The following is a 20,219-nucleotide window of genomic DNA, read 5'->3' as shown; positions in this document are numbered from 1 at the left end:
ACAACCTGGCCGCTTTCTGGCGCTATTGCTGGCCGTCAAGAAGAGAGCACATGTCTACCGCTTCTACGCGCACACCTGCACGGGGCAGAACAGGGGCCAGATATTCTTTGCCCGTTGATATGCTGGAACAACATCAAGGCCAAGTCTGGCCAATCTTATGCCAACTCTTCCTCATGGTCTGGTCTCGTGGGTTTGGGGGGACAAATAAGAATTGAGGCAGCAAGCAGGTTGCGGATTCTATTCTTCGTGATATGCTTGGACGATAACGAGCTATCGCAGTGCATTTACCGCGTTCAACATCTCAGGCCGTCATCATATTGTCCCGTATGCACCCTCCAATGCTCCAATCCACATAGTAGTCTTGCTTACACCTTGTATTCTTCCAAGCCCCATTTCCAGACGGTCGCATATGGCGTCATGCCGTCCTCGCGGAAGTCGACGAGGACGTACATGCCGTTCTCGGTCATCGATTCGCCCTGGTAGATGTCGTAGTTGTCCCAGTTACCCAGAATCTTCTTAGCCGCAGCAGGTGCTTCGGACTGGAATTGCTTGATCTCTTCCTCACTTTTGCCTTTCTCCTTCAATTTCTCCGTCAAAGCCTTCATGTATTCTGTTCAAAGGTCAACTCCATACACGTGATTATTCCAAGCCCGGGATTTGTGGACGTACTCTTGAGTTCGGACTGATATGATTTCTTGCTCATTCCACCTTCCAGCTTCTGTAGACGGAATTGGTCGGCGAGATCGAGGACCGTAACCTTGGTTTCATCCGTGCCGTCGTCTGCGTCTTCACCCTCGGCAGACGGGTTGGCGCCCTCAAGAACTGAAATTCAAAGAGTTTAGCATGAGTTTGCAGAAGGGGCAAAGCATGAGGATCCGACGAACCGAAATTCTCGGAGCCCTTCGTGATCATCTTGCCATCAATTTCCCACAGGCCATTACCAACATCGATGATTTTGGAAGTGTCTGACGCGAGCTCATCGCCGGTGATGATGTCCTGTTATGAAAATTGTCAGTTAGTCTAGGTGGGGCAGAGTTAGAACCCTGAGGGCAGTGGATGTAGTATTTTGTACCCTGTAGATGATCATCTTGAGTCAAGCGATACTGCAACTACAGGAGAAAGGAAATCAATCGAGAGAAGCGGCGCTTGAGGGTTAAAGGACCTAGCGAAGAAAAAAAAAGTGAATGAACGCAAGCCCTGGCAGATTGATGAGGGGTTCGAGATCGAAAGGCATCTGGCCTGTGAATGCCCATCCGCCTATTACCCTGCAGTGTGGGGGTCAGTCCCGCTACTACCCAAAAATTTTGCTGCGCTTCGAATCCATGGTGCTTGGCGCACGTGATATCCGTACTTCGTATTTGTTCACGTGACTTTATAGAGGAAGCGAGAGAAGCAAATTTCGCCTTCACTAAATTCTCCGGAAACTCCTGATCCTGATCATCTCAGCAGTTTGTCCCTGTCAAGTCTCTCCACCTCTCTTCTGACCATCTCACCCTGTTTTTAAGTCACTCCCTTCACTTCCTTCACTTCCGGTGCTCTTCATCTTTCTTCACTTTCGACTGGACTTGTACTCTATTTTTGTCAGCCCCCGTTGGGTTGAGAGATTCCCTCCTTAACGCGCCCTTCCTTGTACTCCCGGGCAATCGTTGCATATACATCCGAGCCTCCCGCACGCGATTCTAATATAACTTGGGTCCTTTGAACCTCTGCGTCGAATATCGTCCTTCTGTCTATTGCCATCCCATGTTCGGCAACATGGCGAATGCAACGTATTCGGACCTACCTGCTCTTCCTACCTATACCCTGAAACCCCGCCCTCCTATGATTCCCGGCATATCAGATCCCCTCCTCCAGCTTCTCGCCCCTGTCATTGCCTATTGGGTCGTCTCAATCTTCTTCCATGTCTTGGATACCTATGATCTGTGTTCGCAATACAGGCTGCATACTCCTGCTGAAGTCCTCAAGCGCAATCACGTCACGAGATTCGAAGTTCTGAGGGATGTCATTATACAACAAATAGTCCAGACCGCGTTTGGATTGATTATCGCATCATTCGACCCTGTTGAGACAATCGGCAAAGAGGAGTATGACGTTGCCCTCTGGGCCCGACGTCTGCGCCTCGCAGAAAGGTACATTCCAACATTTCTCGGTTTCATCGGCTGCGACGCTGTGTCTCTGGGCCGAAAGCTGCAACACAACTATCCTCAACTTGCGGGCGCTTTGACCGGAGGATTTTACTCGACTGCGTCTTTTGTACCTTGGGAAATGACAGTCGCGCAGTCGATCTATTGGATTGGCATTCCTTTGGTCCAATTTACCATTGCTACCCTCATAGTAGACACGTGGCAATACTTCCTTCACCGGGCCATGCACATGAACAAATTTCTGTATACCACCTTCCATTCTCGTCACCACCGGTTGTATGTTCCCTATGCGTATGGGGCACTCTACAATCATCCTTTGGAAGGCTTCCTGCTTGATACACTTGGCACTGGCATAGCCTATTTGACCACTGGAATGACCATTCAACAAGGCATGTGGTTTTTCACTATCTCATCGATTAAGACGGTCGATGACCATTGCGGGTATGCCTTTCCATGGGATCCTCTACAGCACATTACCTCGAATAATGCAGCTTATCACGACGTGCACCATCAGAGCTGGGGCATTAAGACCAACTTTTCGCAGCCATTCTTCACGTTCTGGGATCGCGTCCTTGACACCGCATGGACCGGTGGGGATGTGTCAGCCCGCTACGAACGCGACAGGATTGCTGCCCAAAAGAAAGTGGATGCAGATACCGCTGCAACCAAAGCTTCAAACGTCAACTCGCCGAATTTTGACGTGGACCACGCAGAACACCAAGCTCGCTCAAGTCACAGGCAGGTCCTTGACAACAAAGAGAATGGTGGGCCTCGAGTGCTTGAGGAAGAGACAAAGGAAGAGCAAGAAGTCAAACAAGCTTTGCGGCGAAGCAGCAGACGCAAGAGTGGCTTCGACGCCAAGTCAATATCGGATCGTGTCGCCGGAATCCACAGCAGGAGTCCGGCGATCCTACATGCAGACGGGATGCATTGAACAGTTTTGTATAAAATATTAATTGTTACGACCCAGTTCTTTCATGGTACATATTGAACACCGTTTCTAGTCGGTATAGGGAGGGATCAGGATTGTGCTCAAAAGATGACGGAGTCCAGGAAAGGGCTTATGTGCCTCGACTATGTTGCAAATCACGGTAATGTGTACAAACATGGGCCGGCGGCTACAGGTCATGGAGGCGCCGGGTTGCATCTTCAAATAAAGAAAAAAAAATGGATTTCCTCCCCGCTTCTTTTTGATGCTGACTCCTGGCTTTCTGAAGCTTAAAGCACTGAATTGTCCGGGCAGGCACTCAGGATCATTATCCCCCCCATTGTCAATGTTACGTTCGGACAGGTCGCCTTTAATTCTACGTTCGCCAAACATTGAAATCCCTGGAGGGAGGACAAGGAGTTTATTTTTCCTTTATCCACCACCTTTCTTTGATCCATTGTCTCTGGAAAGGAATATAATTGCACGATTTCTACCAACTCCAACCATCTTCTTCGAAACCTCTCATTGCACACCCTTTACAACTCATCAAAGCAGTTCTTGATAGGCGCCTTCAACCTTTTGTCCAGGCCTTCATTCGAAATTGTTCCTTTGGAAGGACGGTTTCTTGCAATAACAAGAAGAAAACGACAAGAAGCTGCTGCTCAACCTCACTAATAGCCCGAACCAGGTGAGATTCTTCAGCCACTCGCTCAGAAGGAAACTGACAAGATGTATATTCAAGAGATCCCGTCTGGATCCATCCCGACGTTGGCGAAGCTTCTGCAGTCTCGACCCAATGAAGCCCCAGAAGCCCTCTCTCGGCGCATCGCCAGGGGCGTGAAATCGTTGCCTTCCTTCCTCAGACCGAGTCGGCTGGAGAAGCTCCTCCTGCCGCCTCGCGGTCACCTCTGCCGGCTGCATAAAGCGCTACATCGCGATGTGGTGGATATTGTGCTACATCATGTCCAACTGGAGGTCGGAGTACGTCTGAACAACCTCATTTCGCAATGCGAATTGCTTTCCCCGGAGCAGTATGTCCGCCTTATGAGACTGCGAGCTCTGCACGCCTTGTGGCTCAAGCCAGAGGACTACGAAAAGACCTTCTTGACTTCCAGTCAGGGTTCAAAGTGGAGCTACCAGAATGACCGCTGCGGCGCGTGCATCCTGTCGTGCATTACATGCAACCTGGAGATTCTCCTTGACCTGAGGTGGACGATCCGGTCGAGGGCGACCCAATATTTCATCGCCACGTATGGAAACCCCAGACTTCAGTTGTGGGTGCAAGTTTGGATTGCGGCGCTGGCACGGCGCGTCCAGAAGGCCACCGGTCAGGAGATTGACCTGGACGCGGTCATGTTGCAGAATGAGGAGCAAGCAATGGCCTTGAAGAAGATACGGGCCAGCATCGAAGCGGTGAGGCAGGAGAAATACAAGTACATGAAGCTGAGCAGAAGGAAAAGCGGACGGTCGAGAGCTAAGCACGACGACGGCTCTCGCCTTGTTCCCAATCCCCAGGCTCCTCCTGAGTACGAGGCTGCCCGAACAGCCAGCCCGCCAAGCAACGACGATCATAACGTCGAGGAGGGTCTGCCAAAAGAGCCAAACGAGGCCGATCTTGAAGGGATGGACGCGTTTGAGGCGTTGACCAGCACGACATATCTTCCAAGTCAGCCGCATTCGCACGTGAAATTTACATTTGAATCAGAAATTAGCTCTGTCTCGGGCGACCCACCTATGAAAGGCCAAAGTCCTTATGAATACGCCTCGCCGAGGAGCGAACGACACAGTATCTATAGCGTGGTCGACGATCCACAAACTATCACTTCACAGGTGCTGAGAGACGACAAAGACGAAGATGGGTGTCTCGAATATGTACCTCTGAGGTCATGTTGGAAGACACCACCTCGACAAGAACAACAAACACAGCCACCTACGCGTTATGGTCACTCAGTAGGCAACCAAAGCCATAAGCGCCAGATGCAACCGCCTTTCATGTCGACAGATTCTTGGGAAGCAGAGCCGTGCTTAGCCTCGAGTTCGAGCATATATTCTTCCGCAACGGCGGCGTCCAACAATCAGAGGCAGACCACCTCTCGAAGCAGGCAGCACCTGTCCAGAGTTGATGAGCACGGGGACGAGCGGAGTGAAAGCCAATCACGCTCTCGATCCCGAGCTTATGCACCGTCACCTACTACGGCACATAAATCACCATCGGCAGTCCCCGGACGCAGTGCGGCAGACACCTACACTGATCTCCTCGCGCCATCTCCATTCACAGATACGTATGAACCACCACCGAGACAACAAGATGTGCCGGGACCTGGGCCATCAGCATGCACGCCTCCAGCTTCCGCGTCGGAGTTATTTCTCCGTCTGTACGATGAAATCAGCCGGCCCGCCGGAGCAGGGACACAGCGGAGCTGTCACACCCCATCGCCTTCCGTGGAGACATGCACATTGTCAACTACGTCTCTATCTCCACCTGAGCCGACATTTCAGCCCCCAGGCCGACCGGCACCGGCGCCAGCACTGTCAACACCTCCACGGCGCCCAGTGTCCTCCACAGAAGCCTTTCTCAACCTATACGACGAGATCGTCAACGCCTACGCGCCGACCAAGAGCCCTGCGACCACATCGTCGTCAGAGACGCACCATCCGGCAGCGACATCTGTCAAGCACCACAGCCATGTGCATGCGCGCGCGAGAGCAGCATCCAGGAGCTCGGCTAGTCGCGGCAGGAGCAGGAGCAGGAGCAGGAGTGACGTACACTCTACTTGGAGCCGAGCATACGAGTCGGAAATCGCATCGAGGGAGGATCTGGATTGGTTCTACCGCGGCAGGTAATCCGTAGACTCGGGTATATGATATGTCTTCCTCCTCGCCCTATCTCTCTCTGTGTCTGTGTATGCCTATCTGTCTATGTGCAGGAGGGTGGATGGTGGCTATGAAAACCGCTAAAGAGATACGGAAGAAAGCGGAGTGAAGAGAAGTGAGCGAAACTTAATTTTCATAGTGATGTCCATCCATTCAATCCGGAAGATACATTTCTCAGGGAGCAAGGAAGTCTAGACTTTCTAAGAAGCCTTGTAGAGAAAGCCCGGATACATTGTGTACTGGAGTAGCCAAGGTGTTCCTGTCGTGCCAGATCTTTATTCGAAATCGATACGTAGACTAGATCAGGTATCCCCAGTCCTACTTGCCCTATTGAGACTCTAGAGACAATGTCCGAGGTATGTCATAAAAAAAATGCACAGTAAAACGCCTTTTTTTTGTTGGAGCTGAACATTCGAGGAAGAGATCAATTGGGCCCAAAGAATGACCGAAAAGGCCGAGGCCAGTCAGTAGCATTATTGTAAACGCAAGATCTCTCTATCTAGGCATCTGAATTGTTCGTCGTACTTGCGGGAAGTAAGCTGATGGTGACGGGACGAGGCTGAGAATAAAACGAGAGCCCCAGCAGCTTGGTCCGGGTGCATTCATGTCTTTCTCTCGATCGCTGAACGTCAACCTCAAGGCGTAGACGCAGGTTTCTGGAATGCCCGTTGTCAAATGGCCGTCACCCCCTAATGTAGAACCTATTCAGTCTTGCGCCTCTTCAGCGGACTTTGGCTGCCAGTGCTGGCGGCCTTACCATTACCAAGCCTCTGTTCTGCGAGGTTTGGGTCTGCTGAGGCTCTGTCTTGCGCTGGCATGTCCAACATTTGCGACTCATTGCCGTCACCGGCCTGGGCACGCTTAGCATTTGTACCCTCACGTGTGCTTGTGTCGCGTTTCTTACCAACTTCAACGTAGTTGTTCGTTGTGGGCTCCGCCCCGGAAGCATTGAGGATCACTGGGAGAGCAGAATGGTCGGCAGCTGCTCCATCACCGTCTCTCTTTTGGGCTCCCGCCGGCACTCCCAGACCCTGGGACATATTCGCGGTTTCGCCTTCCCCCTCCTTTCTCTTGGCCCTCCTGTTCTTCTTCTCCCTGTTCCTGTCCATCTGCCTCTGCTTGTTTCCTGCATCCATCTTCTTCCTATTCGCTTCCATAGCTTGGAGCCTCTTTAATTTCCTGCTTTCGAGGTCCGCTTTCTGTTGCGCAGCTGCTTCCATACGCAACCGATCTCTTTTCTCTTCCTCAATCTCAAACATCTTAGAGATTGCAGGGAAGAGTTCTTTCATGTGCTTGATCTGCGAGACACGCATGTGCATTAAGTCGAATGCTACAGCGATGTTCAGGTCGCGCACAGCTGAGTCGGGTTGGATCCACGCGGAAGAGTCCAGGTTTTGTGCAGGGAGATGCTCCGACTCTGAACAGTCATCGTTGCCATTTGCATTTGTATTGATCATCTCATCGTCAACGTCATCAAGCAAGTCTTCCTCAGACACGCGCTCGGGCATTCTCACACTGCTGAAGACTGGTATCTTCTGATAACGTTGACTGAAATGTGTGAGGATCAGATTTTTTGCGCCCATACCCAATGCAACACCCACAGCTTCGCCTGTCGTGCTGTGCTTTTTAGCCATAGCATCGCCTTCCATGCCATCGTCAAAGGTGGCCTCATGCACCAGGACGTCCGAATTGGCGCCAATCTCGCAGAAAGCCTCGCTAGGACGACAGTCGCCACTGTAGGAGAATTTGAACCCATTTTTGAAGGTGACGGAGACAGCTTGCGCACCATGACAATGACTGACCTTGACGGTACGTAGCTCGCGAATATAGAGGTCGCTTTGTATCTCGAAGTGCCTCCTACGATGGAATAGCCCTTTGTGAGGGTCACAGGCAATGGGAGTGCAGAGCAGATCCGTTGGTATGCCCATAACGGATTCGTAGTCATCCAGATAGTCGATCATGTTGATCTCGGAGAACAGATACGGAGGCGGTCGGCGACCGTGGTGCCCAGGACCTGCCAATCTTCGAACGGTTTGAAATACATGTTTCAGCACAGACACGGTGCCCAAATGATGATCTGCGTGAAGATGGGATATCCAGATCCCCCGGAGGTTGCACAAAATGTCGTCCAGCTGTTCGGCGTGATATAACCTCTTCAATTGACCGAGAGTACCTTCACCACAGTCAAATAGGTAGTTCCCCATCCCTTTGGGCATGCGAAGAAGGAGGGACGAGACATTGCGATATTTTGATGGAGCTGCGGAACCCGTGCCTAGGGTAACAATCTCCGGCTCATCCAAATCCATGGCCGACTTGAATTCAGGAATTGGCGCATGGTACACCGGCACACCATCCGGCAATACTTCTTGCACTGCTGGTTCCATGGGTGCTGAAAATGAGTCAAGGTCCAGGCTAGGCGTGACCTCACCCTCATCAATGACGAGATTGGGTTCGACATGTACTTTCAGTCCTCTTTTCGCCGGCACGATTTGGAGCTTTTCGAAGACGTCGCCCAGCTCAACCATTGATTTATCGATCATTGTGCGATAGGCACGCGAATTGTCGAATCGAGGAACGGAGAAAAAGGCTGGCGCGATCTGGGACAATCGGGCAGAAGACATGGCCGTAGAATCATAGGCGATGTAATCATTGCACAGATGAGGATCTGAAATGATATGCTTCAAGTCTTTGAACTTGTGAAGCAGTTGATGAAATCTTTCCGCTTGCAGTACCTTCCCTTTGGTCATCCAGACAGCAGTTTCGACTCCTTCTAAAAGCCAGTCAGCCCGACTATCTAGTTGTCGCTCGAATTCTTCAAGATAGCCGGCCGAGGGTATATCGAACACGGCAAAACCCCTCCCAGGTCGAGTTGGGCTCAAGACCATTTGCGGGGTGATCGTGGTTTCCTTGCCATCGTCACTCTCAACGGTTTCTCCTGCTACCAGCTTCGCATATTTTGGGCCGGGCCGTAGTCCCAGGGCTTTTGCCTTTGCAGCGTCAAAATTGCCACGCTGAGGATGACCTTTGACAATGTAGGACATTGTGACAGTTTCCGGCAGGCCCGTAGCTGGTGGCAGCTCCTGTACAGTTGAGGCAGGCCAGGGACTACGAACCAGCACTTCCGTGTCCGGTGTAAAGGTGGTTTTACTGATGTCAAAAACGGGGTAAGTGATCAGTGTCTTCGTCTCGGGATCCCTCACCCACACTACTGCCGGTAGTCTGATGTCCTTGAGCTTAGCCTGAACAAGATGATCACGCCTCCAATCAGAGTCGAACATGTTGTTGATGACTTCGTTTCGTAACTTCTGATCTCTTTCTAATTGGAACTCGTCAACGCCAGAATCGTCGGAAATGTCCTGTGGCGGGGGGATGGTAGAGCGGTCCTCGACGGGCAGTGCCCACACCCGGATATGCTCATCTTCATGGATCGGGTTCAAATGGGTACTGCTCTTGCGAACATCGACCTCATGAACTGACAGCGGCATCCCAGTACGGAAGACAAATCTCCGTGCACATGCAAAAGAGTGTAGCTGCTTTGGGCCTGCATGTATGTGCAACCTGGGACGCCTGTTCGTGTCTTCATCGATCTCGGATTGCTGTACATCTGCCATTGAGAGAATGAGGCCTATGAGTCCTCCATTGTTCCAGAGCGTCTTTCCTGAGAGGAATAAACCTCGTACTTTCCGGAGCCCAACCCCACGTTGTACGCATGCTCTTTGAGTCCCTTCGGTAATCTCCCCAAATATGTATCTCTTGGAATTGAAGTGTAGTACCAGGGACGTCCCGGGAGTATCGGAGGTGGGAGTTGTAATAAATTGGAAGTGGAAGTTTGTGCGCACTCCAACGGGTTTGGCTCCCTCCTTCTGCCCATGCATTGTGTCGGACCTTTCGGACCTCGTGGATGACAGTTCCTTGAATCCAACACGATCCGCTAGAATTCTTTTTCTATGGCCTTTCTGCCTGTGCCAGGGAGAGGACAGCCTCTGAGCAGAGAGGCGAGAAATGCTCAGGCGGGCTCGAGGGCAATTAACACTTCTCTCTTGTACACCACACTTTTCTTCATCCCATACCAGTCTTCTTCCTTTCGAGGAACGATTTTTCCCGCCCAGGTGAATCCGCTGTCGCTTGGCCGGGTAAGATTTTGGGGTGAAGCAACTAGGAAGCCGAGTCGAGCGGTACAATCTTGCAGAGAAAGGAAAGAGAGAACGACTCGACGAAGTTCGGTCTTTGGTGAAGAGCTGGGTCGCAGAACATGCCCGAGGAAAGACTGAGGTCGACTTTGGGATAGCCAGGGCGACTGGCTGGGGAAGGAATGTATCTCAGCGCATGGTACAGTTCAAAATGCAAGGCCCCAACTGGCGGCGGGTATTTTCCCCAAAGCTGGAAACTGGTAGAAAAATGAGTCACGAAAAAGGAGCGTCTGAAACGAAGTGCACTGTTTTCAGCGATGGCAGCTACGGAGGTAGAGGTCAAAAAAGTTCCCGGTCACTGCAGTTGACGAGGCTGCGAAGTCGCCCTCCGTCACCCCTCTCTGCCCTTTCTCTCCCCATATTAATACCGAGTCCCTCATAATACTACTAACGAATACGAGGTACAGATTCGTGAGTCAAATCGTGCAGCTTTCCAGCCTAAGAGAATCCGCATAAAAGGCGACAGATCCCAAATGCAATCACTCAAGGTTTCTACCTGCTCATGACTTGGGATTACAGGACCTAGAGATAGGACATGATGGAAAAAGAATGATTCGAAAACTCTATACACAGGCAACAGAGCCAAAAATGAGCATTAAAAACTTTCGCCGCCTAGTCAAGCTATTGTATCACTCTGGCGAGCACCCTTCGGGATGCTCTTCATCGCTAGAACAAACTTTCATCTCATATGTGCCGTGTACTCGGCGAGCTTGTCACAAGTCTCATCAAGATCATGGCACAGCCGTTTCAGATTAGCCGCCCTTTCCTCTTCAGAGAGTTCCGTATCTTGCTGAGCAGGATTGGTGACTGTCCAGAAATCGTCAGAGCAAGGTCCAGGGTGATCAAAGTACAATGCAAAGCTGTCTCGGTCGAGAGGAATAGAGTCGTCAACTTGAGGCGTCTCTGGCAGCGTGGAAGTTGCCACCTGGCTCGGGATGTCCGGCAGACGGAGTGCATCTTTTGATCCGTTGCTTGAGCCCTTGCTTGATTTGGGCTTTCCCGATAGATTTTCTAGATCGAGCACAGGCAGTTCTGGTAATTCGGTGACAGCGTAAACTTGGAAGTCATTGGTGGGAAGAGCATTCATCCAGCCATTCGACGGTTGGAGTGCAGAGAAATCAACGGGAGTGTCTGGAATCAAGGCCATCCCTACTTGAGGCTGCTGAAGCTGCATTTGGTGGGCAGCTTCATCTGAGCCGATGTCTTTCTTCATAGGCTGGGGTTGGGATTGGGGTTGGGGTTTGTTTTGGAGAGATTTTTGCTGCTGAGGGTTGTTCTGAACATTCGGCGCTGGCAAGCTAGACTGGCTGAGTTCCTGCAAAAATCCGGAAAAGGCCTGTGAAGAGAGCAACATGCGCGTGAGGTCTGTGAGACGGTTGTTCTCTTCGCGTAGTTGCTGATTCTGAGCACGCAGATCGTTGGCCTCTTGAGATTTGGCGGCAACCTCTCCTTCCAGTTGAGAAATGTATTCTGACGACGGAGTTAGTAGACGTCGAGTGTGAGATCGAAGCGTGAGGCATACCTTTTCTTCTGGAACGGAATGCACGGGCAGACACCTTGTTCCTAAGTTGGCGACGTTCCTTGCTGGACAACTTCTTGCCTTCCTCGCTCGCCAGGAGACGTTCGTCCTCATCCATATCATCTTCATCCTTCTTGACACGAGGCATGTGGGGCATGCCAGTCACTGGGGAAGTATCTTCATCTGACACGGAAACAGCGCTAGCTTGCCTCATCCGATTCAAGACTTTGGAGATGCTTTCTTCGACAAGAGGATCCTTGGCTGGCTGACTCTTTGTCGGAGCTGGACCCGGAAGAGGTTTCTGGCTCTGCGGACGATGTTGCTGTTGTCGGGCCATCTGTTCCTGCTTTTGAGCCTGTTGAGCCTTGGCCTGAGCAGCCTGCTGGCTGTGCATCCCAGGATAGATTCGTTTGATCGGGGTAGAAGCAGTGTTGTTCTGGGTCACTAAAGTGGTCGGGCTGACGAATTGTGCCGGACCAGATGTTGCGTCAGGATAGAACATGGCGGGAAGACCATTTGGCGAATCCGTCTCGAAATCCATATCAGCGGGATTGCGGGAGAAGTCAAACTCGTCCAAGTCACTCAATGGCATGTTCAGTGTCTCGGTGGGCATGATGAAGCCTCCATTTCCCTCATGGTATTGCAAGCCAGTCGCTTTGTTGATGTTGAAAGTGCTGGCTAGGGCGCCGATGGGGATGCCGGTCTGCTGGTGATAGCGATCGTACTGGAAGCTCGGTCCGGGGAACGTGGTAGGAGTCGAGCTCGAGGCAAAGGTTGCAGAGCCTGGGATGGACGATTGAGGGGTCAGCATCGGGACTGACTTGACGTCTGGAGAGGTGGTTGCAGGTGTGAAGTCATTCTCGATGTTGAGGAAGGAATCGTAGTCAGGGTCAAAGGTGGTGTTGAGTTGGGACATGCTCGACTGTGAAGCAGAATAACTCATTGCAGAGATGAGAGTTGGTTTACTTGAGGGGTGCGTGGCCTGGGAGCCTACGCGGGTTTTCAAGACAGCCTAAAAATAGGCACAGAGGGTTCCCAAGCGGTGGTTCAGGCCGATGTCATTCAAATTCTTGCGTCTGGCGTCGTGTGAAGGTGTTTGTATCTCGATCGAGATGGTAGCAAGGGCGAGTTGGTGAGGGAACGAGGGAACGATTGAGGAGTTTCAAGTGAGAAGTTGCCAGGGAGGAAGGAGTAAGGGAGAGAGAGAGGAGGGAAAGCAGGAAAACCGCAGGGGAGGGAAAGTTGGCAGACCACAATACCTCATACGGAGTAGTTGGTAGTTGCGCAGGGCTCATCCTGACGAGAGCCTAGCAGCCCGTAAGTCCTAAGAGCACAACAATTGGGGCTTCTTGGGAGCAAGTGCTGAGGCTGTGTCGGACTGTCTCCCCCTTGGAACCGCCTGTGACTGGCTCGTGTCGCTTGCCGGGTCCGGTTTTGGGGCATGTCTTGCGAGAGTCGACGAGGGTCCGGAGCATCGGCAGCTCCATCTCCCCGTGATCAGCGCATCTTGTATGCAATCTCCACCAATGACTGGCCAGTCACCTCCGTCTTCAGGCTGCCATGAATCTTGCAAAGAGATGGCCAAGAAATCCAAGCATTGGCAGGGCACAGACCGAGTTACCATCATACGACGCCTCGGATGGCTCAAGGACACTGCAATCGCCCTGGCAGGCACTGCTCCATTGTCCGCAATATGAAACCTCACCGATGCATTATGCACTGGCTCATACAATCGGTCTCTTATTCCCACGTGACCCCGGTGAATGAGCGATCAGACTGAGCCTTTAGCCTTTCGAACGCTTCAATCTTCAGGCGCGAACATCCATCCGTGGCTCCGAAACGATGGCAAGAACTACTTGGTATATGAAACTTGTCTGGACCCGCTGCAAATTATCGAAACGTTGATCCGCCTATGTGGATAATTCTGATCAAAGGTGGTTCATCAGACGAGCCCTCCTTATTTTCTGCCCCTGGAACGATTGTCACCGAGACTGTTGACGTCTCGACGCACCCAGTATTGTGTAGCGAGGTAGGTAGATGGCCACGCCTCTGCTGTCACCCAGAATACAACGTCAGTTCGCAGCGACCTGCGACAGTCATTGAGACTTGGATCTAAATTGATGAAGACTTGCAACTGTGAGTGATCTAATAGCTTGATCCATCACCCGTGCCGGAAGAAGTTCACGCGGAATCGAGGTAAGCGTACTCGGTACAAAAAGAATGTCCCTTACTTGGTACAGTCTTCGGCCGACAACTCGCCCCTCAACCACGAGACCGAAGCTCTAAAACCGACGTGTGGCGACTTGTGGCGACAGTGGCAAACGTGGCGCGAGACTGTGGCTGGTGATGTAGTCATGTGACCATCTCCGGCGTGTACCCAGTACAGCCTGGCGAGCTGCCTCCCACGGCTCGCACGGATCTCGCGCGAGTTTTCCACATCTGGTTGCTGCTTTTGCTTCTTCGCTTCTCCTCACATCTCGCATCTCACATCTCCGCCCAGGCATTGACGTTAAATTCCTGCACGGTGACTAAGATCAATCTGAGATACACCAGTCACCAAGCCAGTTACTTTGTCCGTTGTCGGCATGTTACCCGCGTATAAGATTGCTCCTTCAATGCCTTATTATTTATCCCGAATAGTTCATTTTTGCTAATGATAAAAAGACTCTGCTTTCCCCTTGGCGGCTAATATTGGAGGTCTTGTGCAACTTTGAGTCGTTTTCACCATGGCCGAGGCCAGCTTCAAGCAGATGATTGCTACTCTTTTGCGCCAAACGAGACCACAGTCCTTTCGCCACTCGAAGCCTCCCCGCTACCCTCAGCGTCAGTTGTCTACTACTACAAACCCCCAGCCGCAGCCGCCCGCAGCCGAAACTGCTCGATGGCAGACACATCCGATTCGGACTCAGGGTTCTCAGACACCGCAGGATGAGCGGCCGCGCCTCGAGAGCCTGCGAAATGAGGCTGAACCCCGACCTTTCTCTTCCTTTTTGACCGACAACTACTCCCGACAGCATAACTATCTGCGCATTTCAATTACTGAACGATGTAATCTACGATGCCTCTATTGCATGCCCGAGGAGGGTGTTCCGCTTTCTCCCTCGGCGCACCTGCTCACGACTCCCGAAATTGTATATCTCTCGGAATTGTTCGTGAGCCAGGGCGTTGACAAGATTCGGTTAACAGGGGGGGAACCTACGGTGCGGAAAGATATTGTGGATCTTATGCATCAAATTGGAAAATTAAGGAGTAATGGTCTCAAAGAACTGTGCATAACAACAAATGGCATATCCTTACATCGAAAACTCGACCCCATGGTAGAGTCCGGGCTGACCGGCGTCAATTTGAGCTTGGATACGCTCGATCCTTACCAATTCACCATCATGACGCGGAGAAACGGGCACGACGCAGTCATGAAGTCTATCAACCGTATACTCGAGATGAACAAACTGGGCGCAGGTATCAAACTCAAAATAAATTGCGTGGTAATGCGGGGTCTTAATGAACGAGAGATTCTACCCTTTGTGGAGCTGGGCAGAAACCAAGACCTCGAGGTGCGATTTATCGAGTATATGCCATTTGACGGCAACAAATGGTCGGAGAAAAAGATGTTGAGCTTTAGGGAAATGCTGGCCCTCATCCGCCAGAGGTACCCTGATGTTCAAAAGGTACAAGACCACAAAAACGACACGAGCAAGACATATAAAATCCCGGGATTCGCTGGTCGAATTGGGTTCATTACCTCCATGACCCACAACTTCTGCGGCACTTGTAACCGCCTCCGAATCACGTCCGATGGAAACCTCAAGGTTTGCCTGTTTGGAAATTCCGAAGTTTCTCTTCGTGACATTCTGCGTGAGTCAAATGACGGCAAACCTATCGACGCTGAAGCCATGGAAGCTATTCGACAACTTGAGATGGATCGTCGCCAGCAGCTTTCCGGGACTAAGGGACGAGGGATATCCGAAAAGGAAGCAAGGTTGCTCGATGTCATTGGGATGGCGGTGAAACGCAAAAAGGAGAAACATGCTGGAATTGGTGAGCTGGAGAATATGAAAAACAGACCAATGATTCTTATCGGTGGGTAAGCCTTGACATTCTCATCATTGTCCCAGATCTTCACGCTGCTGTCACGACGAAAGGACCCGATGGAACCACAGTACACAATGCCAAAGCTTTGGATATGATGAATATAGACCTATTTCGTGTCTGCCTTTATCCAGTCTTCAGCCCATTTCTTTGGTCAGTGATTTAGCTGACTTTTGTGTTTCCGTAGATGATGCTCTTCTTGGACAGCCTTTGCCAGCTTTGCCGCCGCGGACACCCCTTTTCAGGTATTCTAATGCAATGACTGCCTTCCAACAATCTTCGCTACCGATGCATGTGCTGCAGCAATCTGCACCTTCATCATCGTCGTATCAAGTTCGCTGCTTTTCCTCGCTCTTTCCGACATCGCCTGCTGGGTTCAGGAAGTTTAGCAACTCAGCCTCGCTGGCGAGATTGAGGCATAAACCTTTTCGCTATGTGCACGGCCAGTCTTCGTATCGTCGCGTACCGACCAAGGAGCCGGAAAACATTCCCGCAACTTCTGTACGCACCTGGGATGAAAGCCGACAACGAACACTGCAGGTTAAGACTCGAAGAACAAGATCTCAAGCGCAGTGGTATGGACAATATCTAGTTCGAGATATTGTGAAGCGCATTTACCACTACCGAAGCCGTCCCAAAGAACGCAGCAACAGTGGCACACCAGGTCGGTTGGGAGAGAGCGAAACGCTGAAACAATCCTCTGAAATGCAACAGGAAGGGTCCCCAACATCATCCACTACGGATGCGACTCTTACCCACCTCACTTCTGACGGCGAAGCGCATATGGTTTCTATCGCCAACAAGAAACCAACCTCCCGCTCCGCGACAGCAACAACTTTACTCCTTTTCTCTCACTATGGGACATACGGGGTTTTGTTTGCGTCGCGGCTACGAAAAGGTGACGCACTGGCTGTGGCACGGGTAGCAGGCATTCAGGCGGCAAAGAAGACATCTGATCTCATCCCTCTCGCTCATCCAGGCCTCAACATCACGGGCGTCACAGTCCGCTTAGAGCCATTCATGGGAGACAACTTGCCATATCCACTATCGGAGGGCAAAGTCGATGCAGCTACTCCCAACGATATCAAAAGACTTTACGGAGGTGTGTTGGTCACAGCCACAGTTGCCTGTGAAGGTAAAACCGGCGTGGAGATGGAAGCCATCACCGCGGCGTCTGTGGCCGGACTGACCATGTACGACATGCTTAAGGGCGTCGACAAGGAAATGGTTTTGACTGGGACGCGGGTCACAGCGAAAAGTGGCGGCAAGTCTGGAGACTGGGAATGGGACTACAAACTAGGTGAGCGCATATCTTTCAATGGCTCCAACAGAGAAAACAGCAACCACGTCCAGAGCAGCGGGGCAAAGCAATTGGAACAGGGTGTGGAGGAGCAGGATCAACTCCTCAAACAGCAAAAGATACGGCAGGCCGTCGACCAGAGGCGAGAGGAGAGCTCCACCAAGGGACAAATCTCAGCTGGGGACCTGGCCGATCTGCGAACAAGACGGCTGAGGAGACTGCATGCTTCTCGAAAGGCCAACCACAGGACCCCTGGCCAGGGGTGACGCAAACTAGGGACAGAAATTCAGACGCCGCTGAGGAGGCAAGATGTATGTATGTGCAGACATACCTACTGCAGAGGTCAAAGCAAGGAATCAGCATTGGACGGAGACTAGGATATCTCACCCACATGGCCGTAATACTCGGTACACCGTCCTCATACACTCTTCACAGGTGCAGTTTCCGTGCTCGATGTGTACCCTCTACGGACACAGAATGATAACTTTACTCGGATCCAACGCCTGTAAGACGTAACACCGCAACGATCCTCGCAAGCTATTTATTGTTCATTCATTCATTCATTCCGTTACTCTATTTCCCCCTCCCCTTTTTTTCTGTCGAGGTCTCTACAACCAGAAAGAGGGGCTCTGTCGCTGTACGTGCTTAATACGCATACATGTATGCTGGGTTCAAAGCTTATCTTCGACATTCTTTTGCATTGGTTTGTTCATCTATGTGGCTTAGATCTTGCAAAAAATTCAAAATTGGATCGCAGAGGGGGTCGGTCTATATGGGTATCGTTTCGCTGGTAATTTGCAACAATGGTAACAATGATAACAACCAAGAAAAGGATGGCGGCGACGGTGGTGATGGTGGTGGTGATGCAAAATGCGCCCCCTAGCCAAAGGACGGAGTACTTGGCCGAGTTGAAATATCCTCGGATATGTAGTCAAGACGCCGACGCCAGGAGAAAATAAAGGTCAAGAGAGAGAGAGAGAGAGATGTAGGGGGCGCTAGCAGCTAATTACTAATCTGCCCCTGGGTTGGGTTTGATCTGGTCGAGTCGGGTTGGGCTGGGTCAAACCATTTCATCTGATTCATTTCATTTCAACCAGACTTGTTCAAAGACGCCGCCCAGAGGCTTCTGGCCGGCCATTTCCTCCATGTATTTCTCCGAGACGGGCGTGATCAGACAGCTCCAGCGGTTGAAGCGCGTCTGGGCCCAGTCGAGGCAGAAGTGGTGTGTGCGCAGGAACTCGGGCGGCTGGGCGCGCGCCGTCAGTTGTTGCTGCAGGCGCTGAGTAGCGCTGGATGCATTTGCGCCGCCTGTAGCGATGGACGGTGGCGAGGGCGTGATGTTCCACCGCGACTCGTACAGCGTCGGCCCGACGGCGAGGTGTGCTAGGGATGGTTTGGCTCCTCCGGCCAAGGAAGGAAAGACCCATTCGACGAATTTGGTTGCGTATTCCTTGATGCTGTAATCCCCAAGTTGGCTAAATACCTGGTTCTCGGGGAAATTGCGAATGTGGATGGTTCTCAGATGCTGTAGAGTCGGGAGAGCCGTCTTTCGCAGTCGGATCATCTCATCGTTCCACGGAAAGCCCATGCCCAGTTCTACCATATTGGGGCAGAGGCGCGCGATGTCGTTGATTGACTCCTCCCACAGATCATGGCTGTATCCCCCCACGCCGAAGGGACGGGAAGTGTCCATTGAGAGATGTTCACGTGGTTGAATGCGGGATTCAAATACTAGGGTCTCAAGGGTAGGACCGTGTTCGGCAATGAATGTGCTCGGTCTTTCCAATATGGCGCCGTTTTCAAATAGAAGCGACAAGGTCCGGAGGCCGGTGAACGAGTTGAGGAAGCGGACGAGAGCATCCTTGAGCGGGCTTGTGGGGTTTTCGTGGCGGAATAGGAAGTGTTTCAGCGATGGGTTGACACGTGGGTTTTGAGGCGCCTCAGGGGATGTCGATGTCCAGTGGAACGTTCCCGCGATGGATTCGAGGAGTTCATTGCTACCAGGGCAAGATTCCAGGGTGAGACGCTCCAGTTGGCAGAAGAACAAGGCATGAGGGATGGAGGACGGCCGCAGGGGCGTCACGTCCAGACCTTGTAGGGAGAGGTCACGAAGCTGAGGGAATGTGTCCAGCGCATATGCAGAGTTGAAGAATGTCTCCATTGGTTGCGGGATTTGGTGAAGGAAACTCAGCCTGCTCTGCTGGTATCGCTCGATCAGCTGTTTCTCTTGTCCCAGCGACAGTCTCTTGATCGACTTCGTATTGGCTGATATGATCTTTTCAACGGCTTCCCCATCATTGACTGTGCGAGCCTCGAGACTCGTCAGGTTTTTCGGAATGAGCGTGCCTTCTTTCCAGGAAGAGACATCGTAGAAGTGGAGGCGCTGGAGCGTCCTCCCCTGTCGCTGGGTGAGGAAGGCCAGCGTTTGCCGACTCAGGGGAGTCTGATGGAAGAGTCTGGCATAATTAGCACGAGCAAATTCGGTCTCTGCGCAGTTCACTCACGCGAAACTCGTCATTTGACCGGTAGGGACTTTCTCCAGGAGGCTATTCACATGTCCCTCGATGGAAGCCACATCGGATATTCTCCTGCGCTTGTAGACCGAATTCCTCCTCCGCGTCCTGTCATTTCTGATTATGAGCTCTCGGACAGAATGAATGAGTGGCTCCCGGAATGCGGTTGTTCCGTGCATTGGAGATTGAGGGAGATGGAAATCGACGGTGTGGTAGAGCCGAGTCATGACCATGTCCTCTAGGACACGGCATGTGAGGGACAAATTGTAAAGGTCTCTGCGAGTATCAAGCTGGAGACTTGTCAGCTACACGATTTCTCTCAGACAGTTCCCCGAAGGCGCACATAGTTGACGATATGGAGTTTGACCTCATTTGGAAGGGTCAGAAGCCGACAAGGCTGCGGAAACGGGGATGACTCCATGGTCCCGTGGCTGGCGACCAACACGACCAGCTTGGAGATGCGCAAAACCGTCAATGTCAATAACACATCCAGTATAAATGAGTCACAGCGTCACAACCAATTCTCTGCAGCGCGCAGGAAATTTTCCAACATGGACGGGTAGGAGTCGGATTATGATAAATGGTGAAAGAAGGAGTGGATACGCGATGAGAGGAGCACGCAGCCTTGACATCAAGGGAGGAAATGGAGCCAGGACCCAGGG

The 20,219-nt window shown here is 51.7% G+C and overlaps 7 protein-coding genes across 7 annotated transcripts; 3 read left to right on the top strand and 4 right to left on the bottom strand.

Annotated features, from left to right (window-relative positions):
* Positions 1-365: 365 nt before the first annotated feature.
* On the bottom strand, positions 366-1,087 carry Z519_11350 (uncharacterized protein; the record flags this gene model as incomplete). Its single annotated transcript, XM_016769062.1, has 4 exons — positions 366-610; positions 670-822; positions 885-996; positions 1,073-1,087. The coding sequence occupies 4 exons, from the start codon at positions 1,085-1,087 to the stop codon at positions 366-368; spliced, it is 525 nt and encodes a 174-aa protein (XP_016614908.1).
* Positions 1,088-1,755: 668 nt separating this feature from the next.
* Z519_11349 (uncharacterized protein) lies at positions 1,756-3,078 on the top strand (the record flags this gene model as incomplete). Its single annotated transcript, XM_016769061.1, has 1 exon — positions 1,756-3,078. One exon carries the CDS (start codon positions 1,756-1,758, stop codon positions 3,076-3,078), a length of 1,323 nt encoding a protein of 440 aa, XP_016614907.1.
* A 723-nt stretch (positions 3,079-3,801) lies between these two features.
* On the top strand, positions 3,802-5,916 carry Z519_11348 (uncharacterized protein; the record flags this gene model as incomplete). The annotated part of the gene is made up of 1 exon (XM_016769060.1): positions 3,802-5,916. One exon carries the CDS (start codon positions 3,802-3,804, stop codon positions 5,914-5,916), a length of 2,115 nt encoding a protein of 704 aa, XP_016614906.1.
* A 731-nt stretch (positions 5,917-6,647) lies between these two features.
* Z519_11347 (uncharacterized protein) lies at positions 6,648-9,821 on the bottom strand (the record flags this gene model as incomplete). Its single annotated transcript, XM_016769059.1, has 1 exon — positions 6,648-9,821. One exon carries the CDS (start codon positions 9,819-9,821, stop codon positions 6,648-6,650), a length of 3,174 nt encoding a protein of 1,057 aa, XP_016614905.1.
* A 994-nt stretch (positions 9,822-10,815) lies between these two features.
* Z519_11346 (uncharacterized protein) lies at positions 10,816-12,598 on the bottom strand (the record flags this gene model as incomplete). Its single annotated transcript, XM_016769058.1, has 2 exons — positions 10,816-11,606; positions 11,659-12,598. 2 exons carry the CDS (start codon positions 12,596-12,598, stop codon positions 10,816-10,818), a joined length of 1,731 nt encoding a protein of 576 aa, XP_016614904.1.
* A 1,783-nt stretch (positions 12,599-14,381) lies between these two features.
* Z519_11345 (molybdenum cofactor biosynthesis protein A) lies at positions 14,382-17,310 on the top strand (the record flags this gene model as incomplete). Its single annotated transcript, XM_016769057.1, has 2 exons — positions 14,382-15,735; positions 15,932-17,310. 2 exons carry the CDS (start codon positions 14,382-14,384, stop codon positions 17,308-17,310), a joined length of 2,733 nt encoding a protein of 910 aa, XP_016614903.1.
* An 818-nt stretch (positions 17,311-18,128) lies between these two features.
* Z519_11344 (uncharacterized protein) lies at positions 18,129-19,978 on the bottom strand (the record flags this gene model as incomplete). Its single annotated transcript, XM_016769056.1, has 3 exons — positions 18,129-19,500; positions 19,549-19,847; positions 19,901-19,978. The coding sequence occupies 3 exons, from the start codon at positions 19,976-19,978 to the stop codon at positions 18,129-18,131; spliced, it is 1,749 nt and encodes a 582-aa protein (XP_016614902.1).
* Positions 19,979-20,219: the final 241 nt, after the last annotated feature.

The sequence above is a fragment of the Cladophialophora bantiana genome (genome assembly GCF_000835475.1).
Source record: "Cladophialophora bantiana CBS 173.52 unplaced genomic scaffold supercont1.21, whole genome shotgun sequence".
In the NCBI taxonomy this organism is placed as follows: domain Eukaryota; kingdom Fungi; phylum Ascomycota; class Eurotiomycetes; order Chaetothyriales; family Herpotrichiellaceae; genus Cladophialophora; species Cladophialophora bantiana.
The sequence above is the reverse complement of the archived record's forward strand: the minus strand, read 5'-3'. Positions and strand labels throughout refer to the sequence as shown.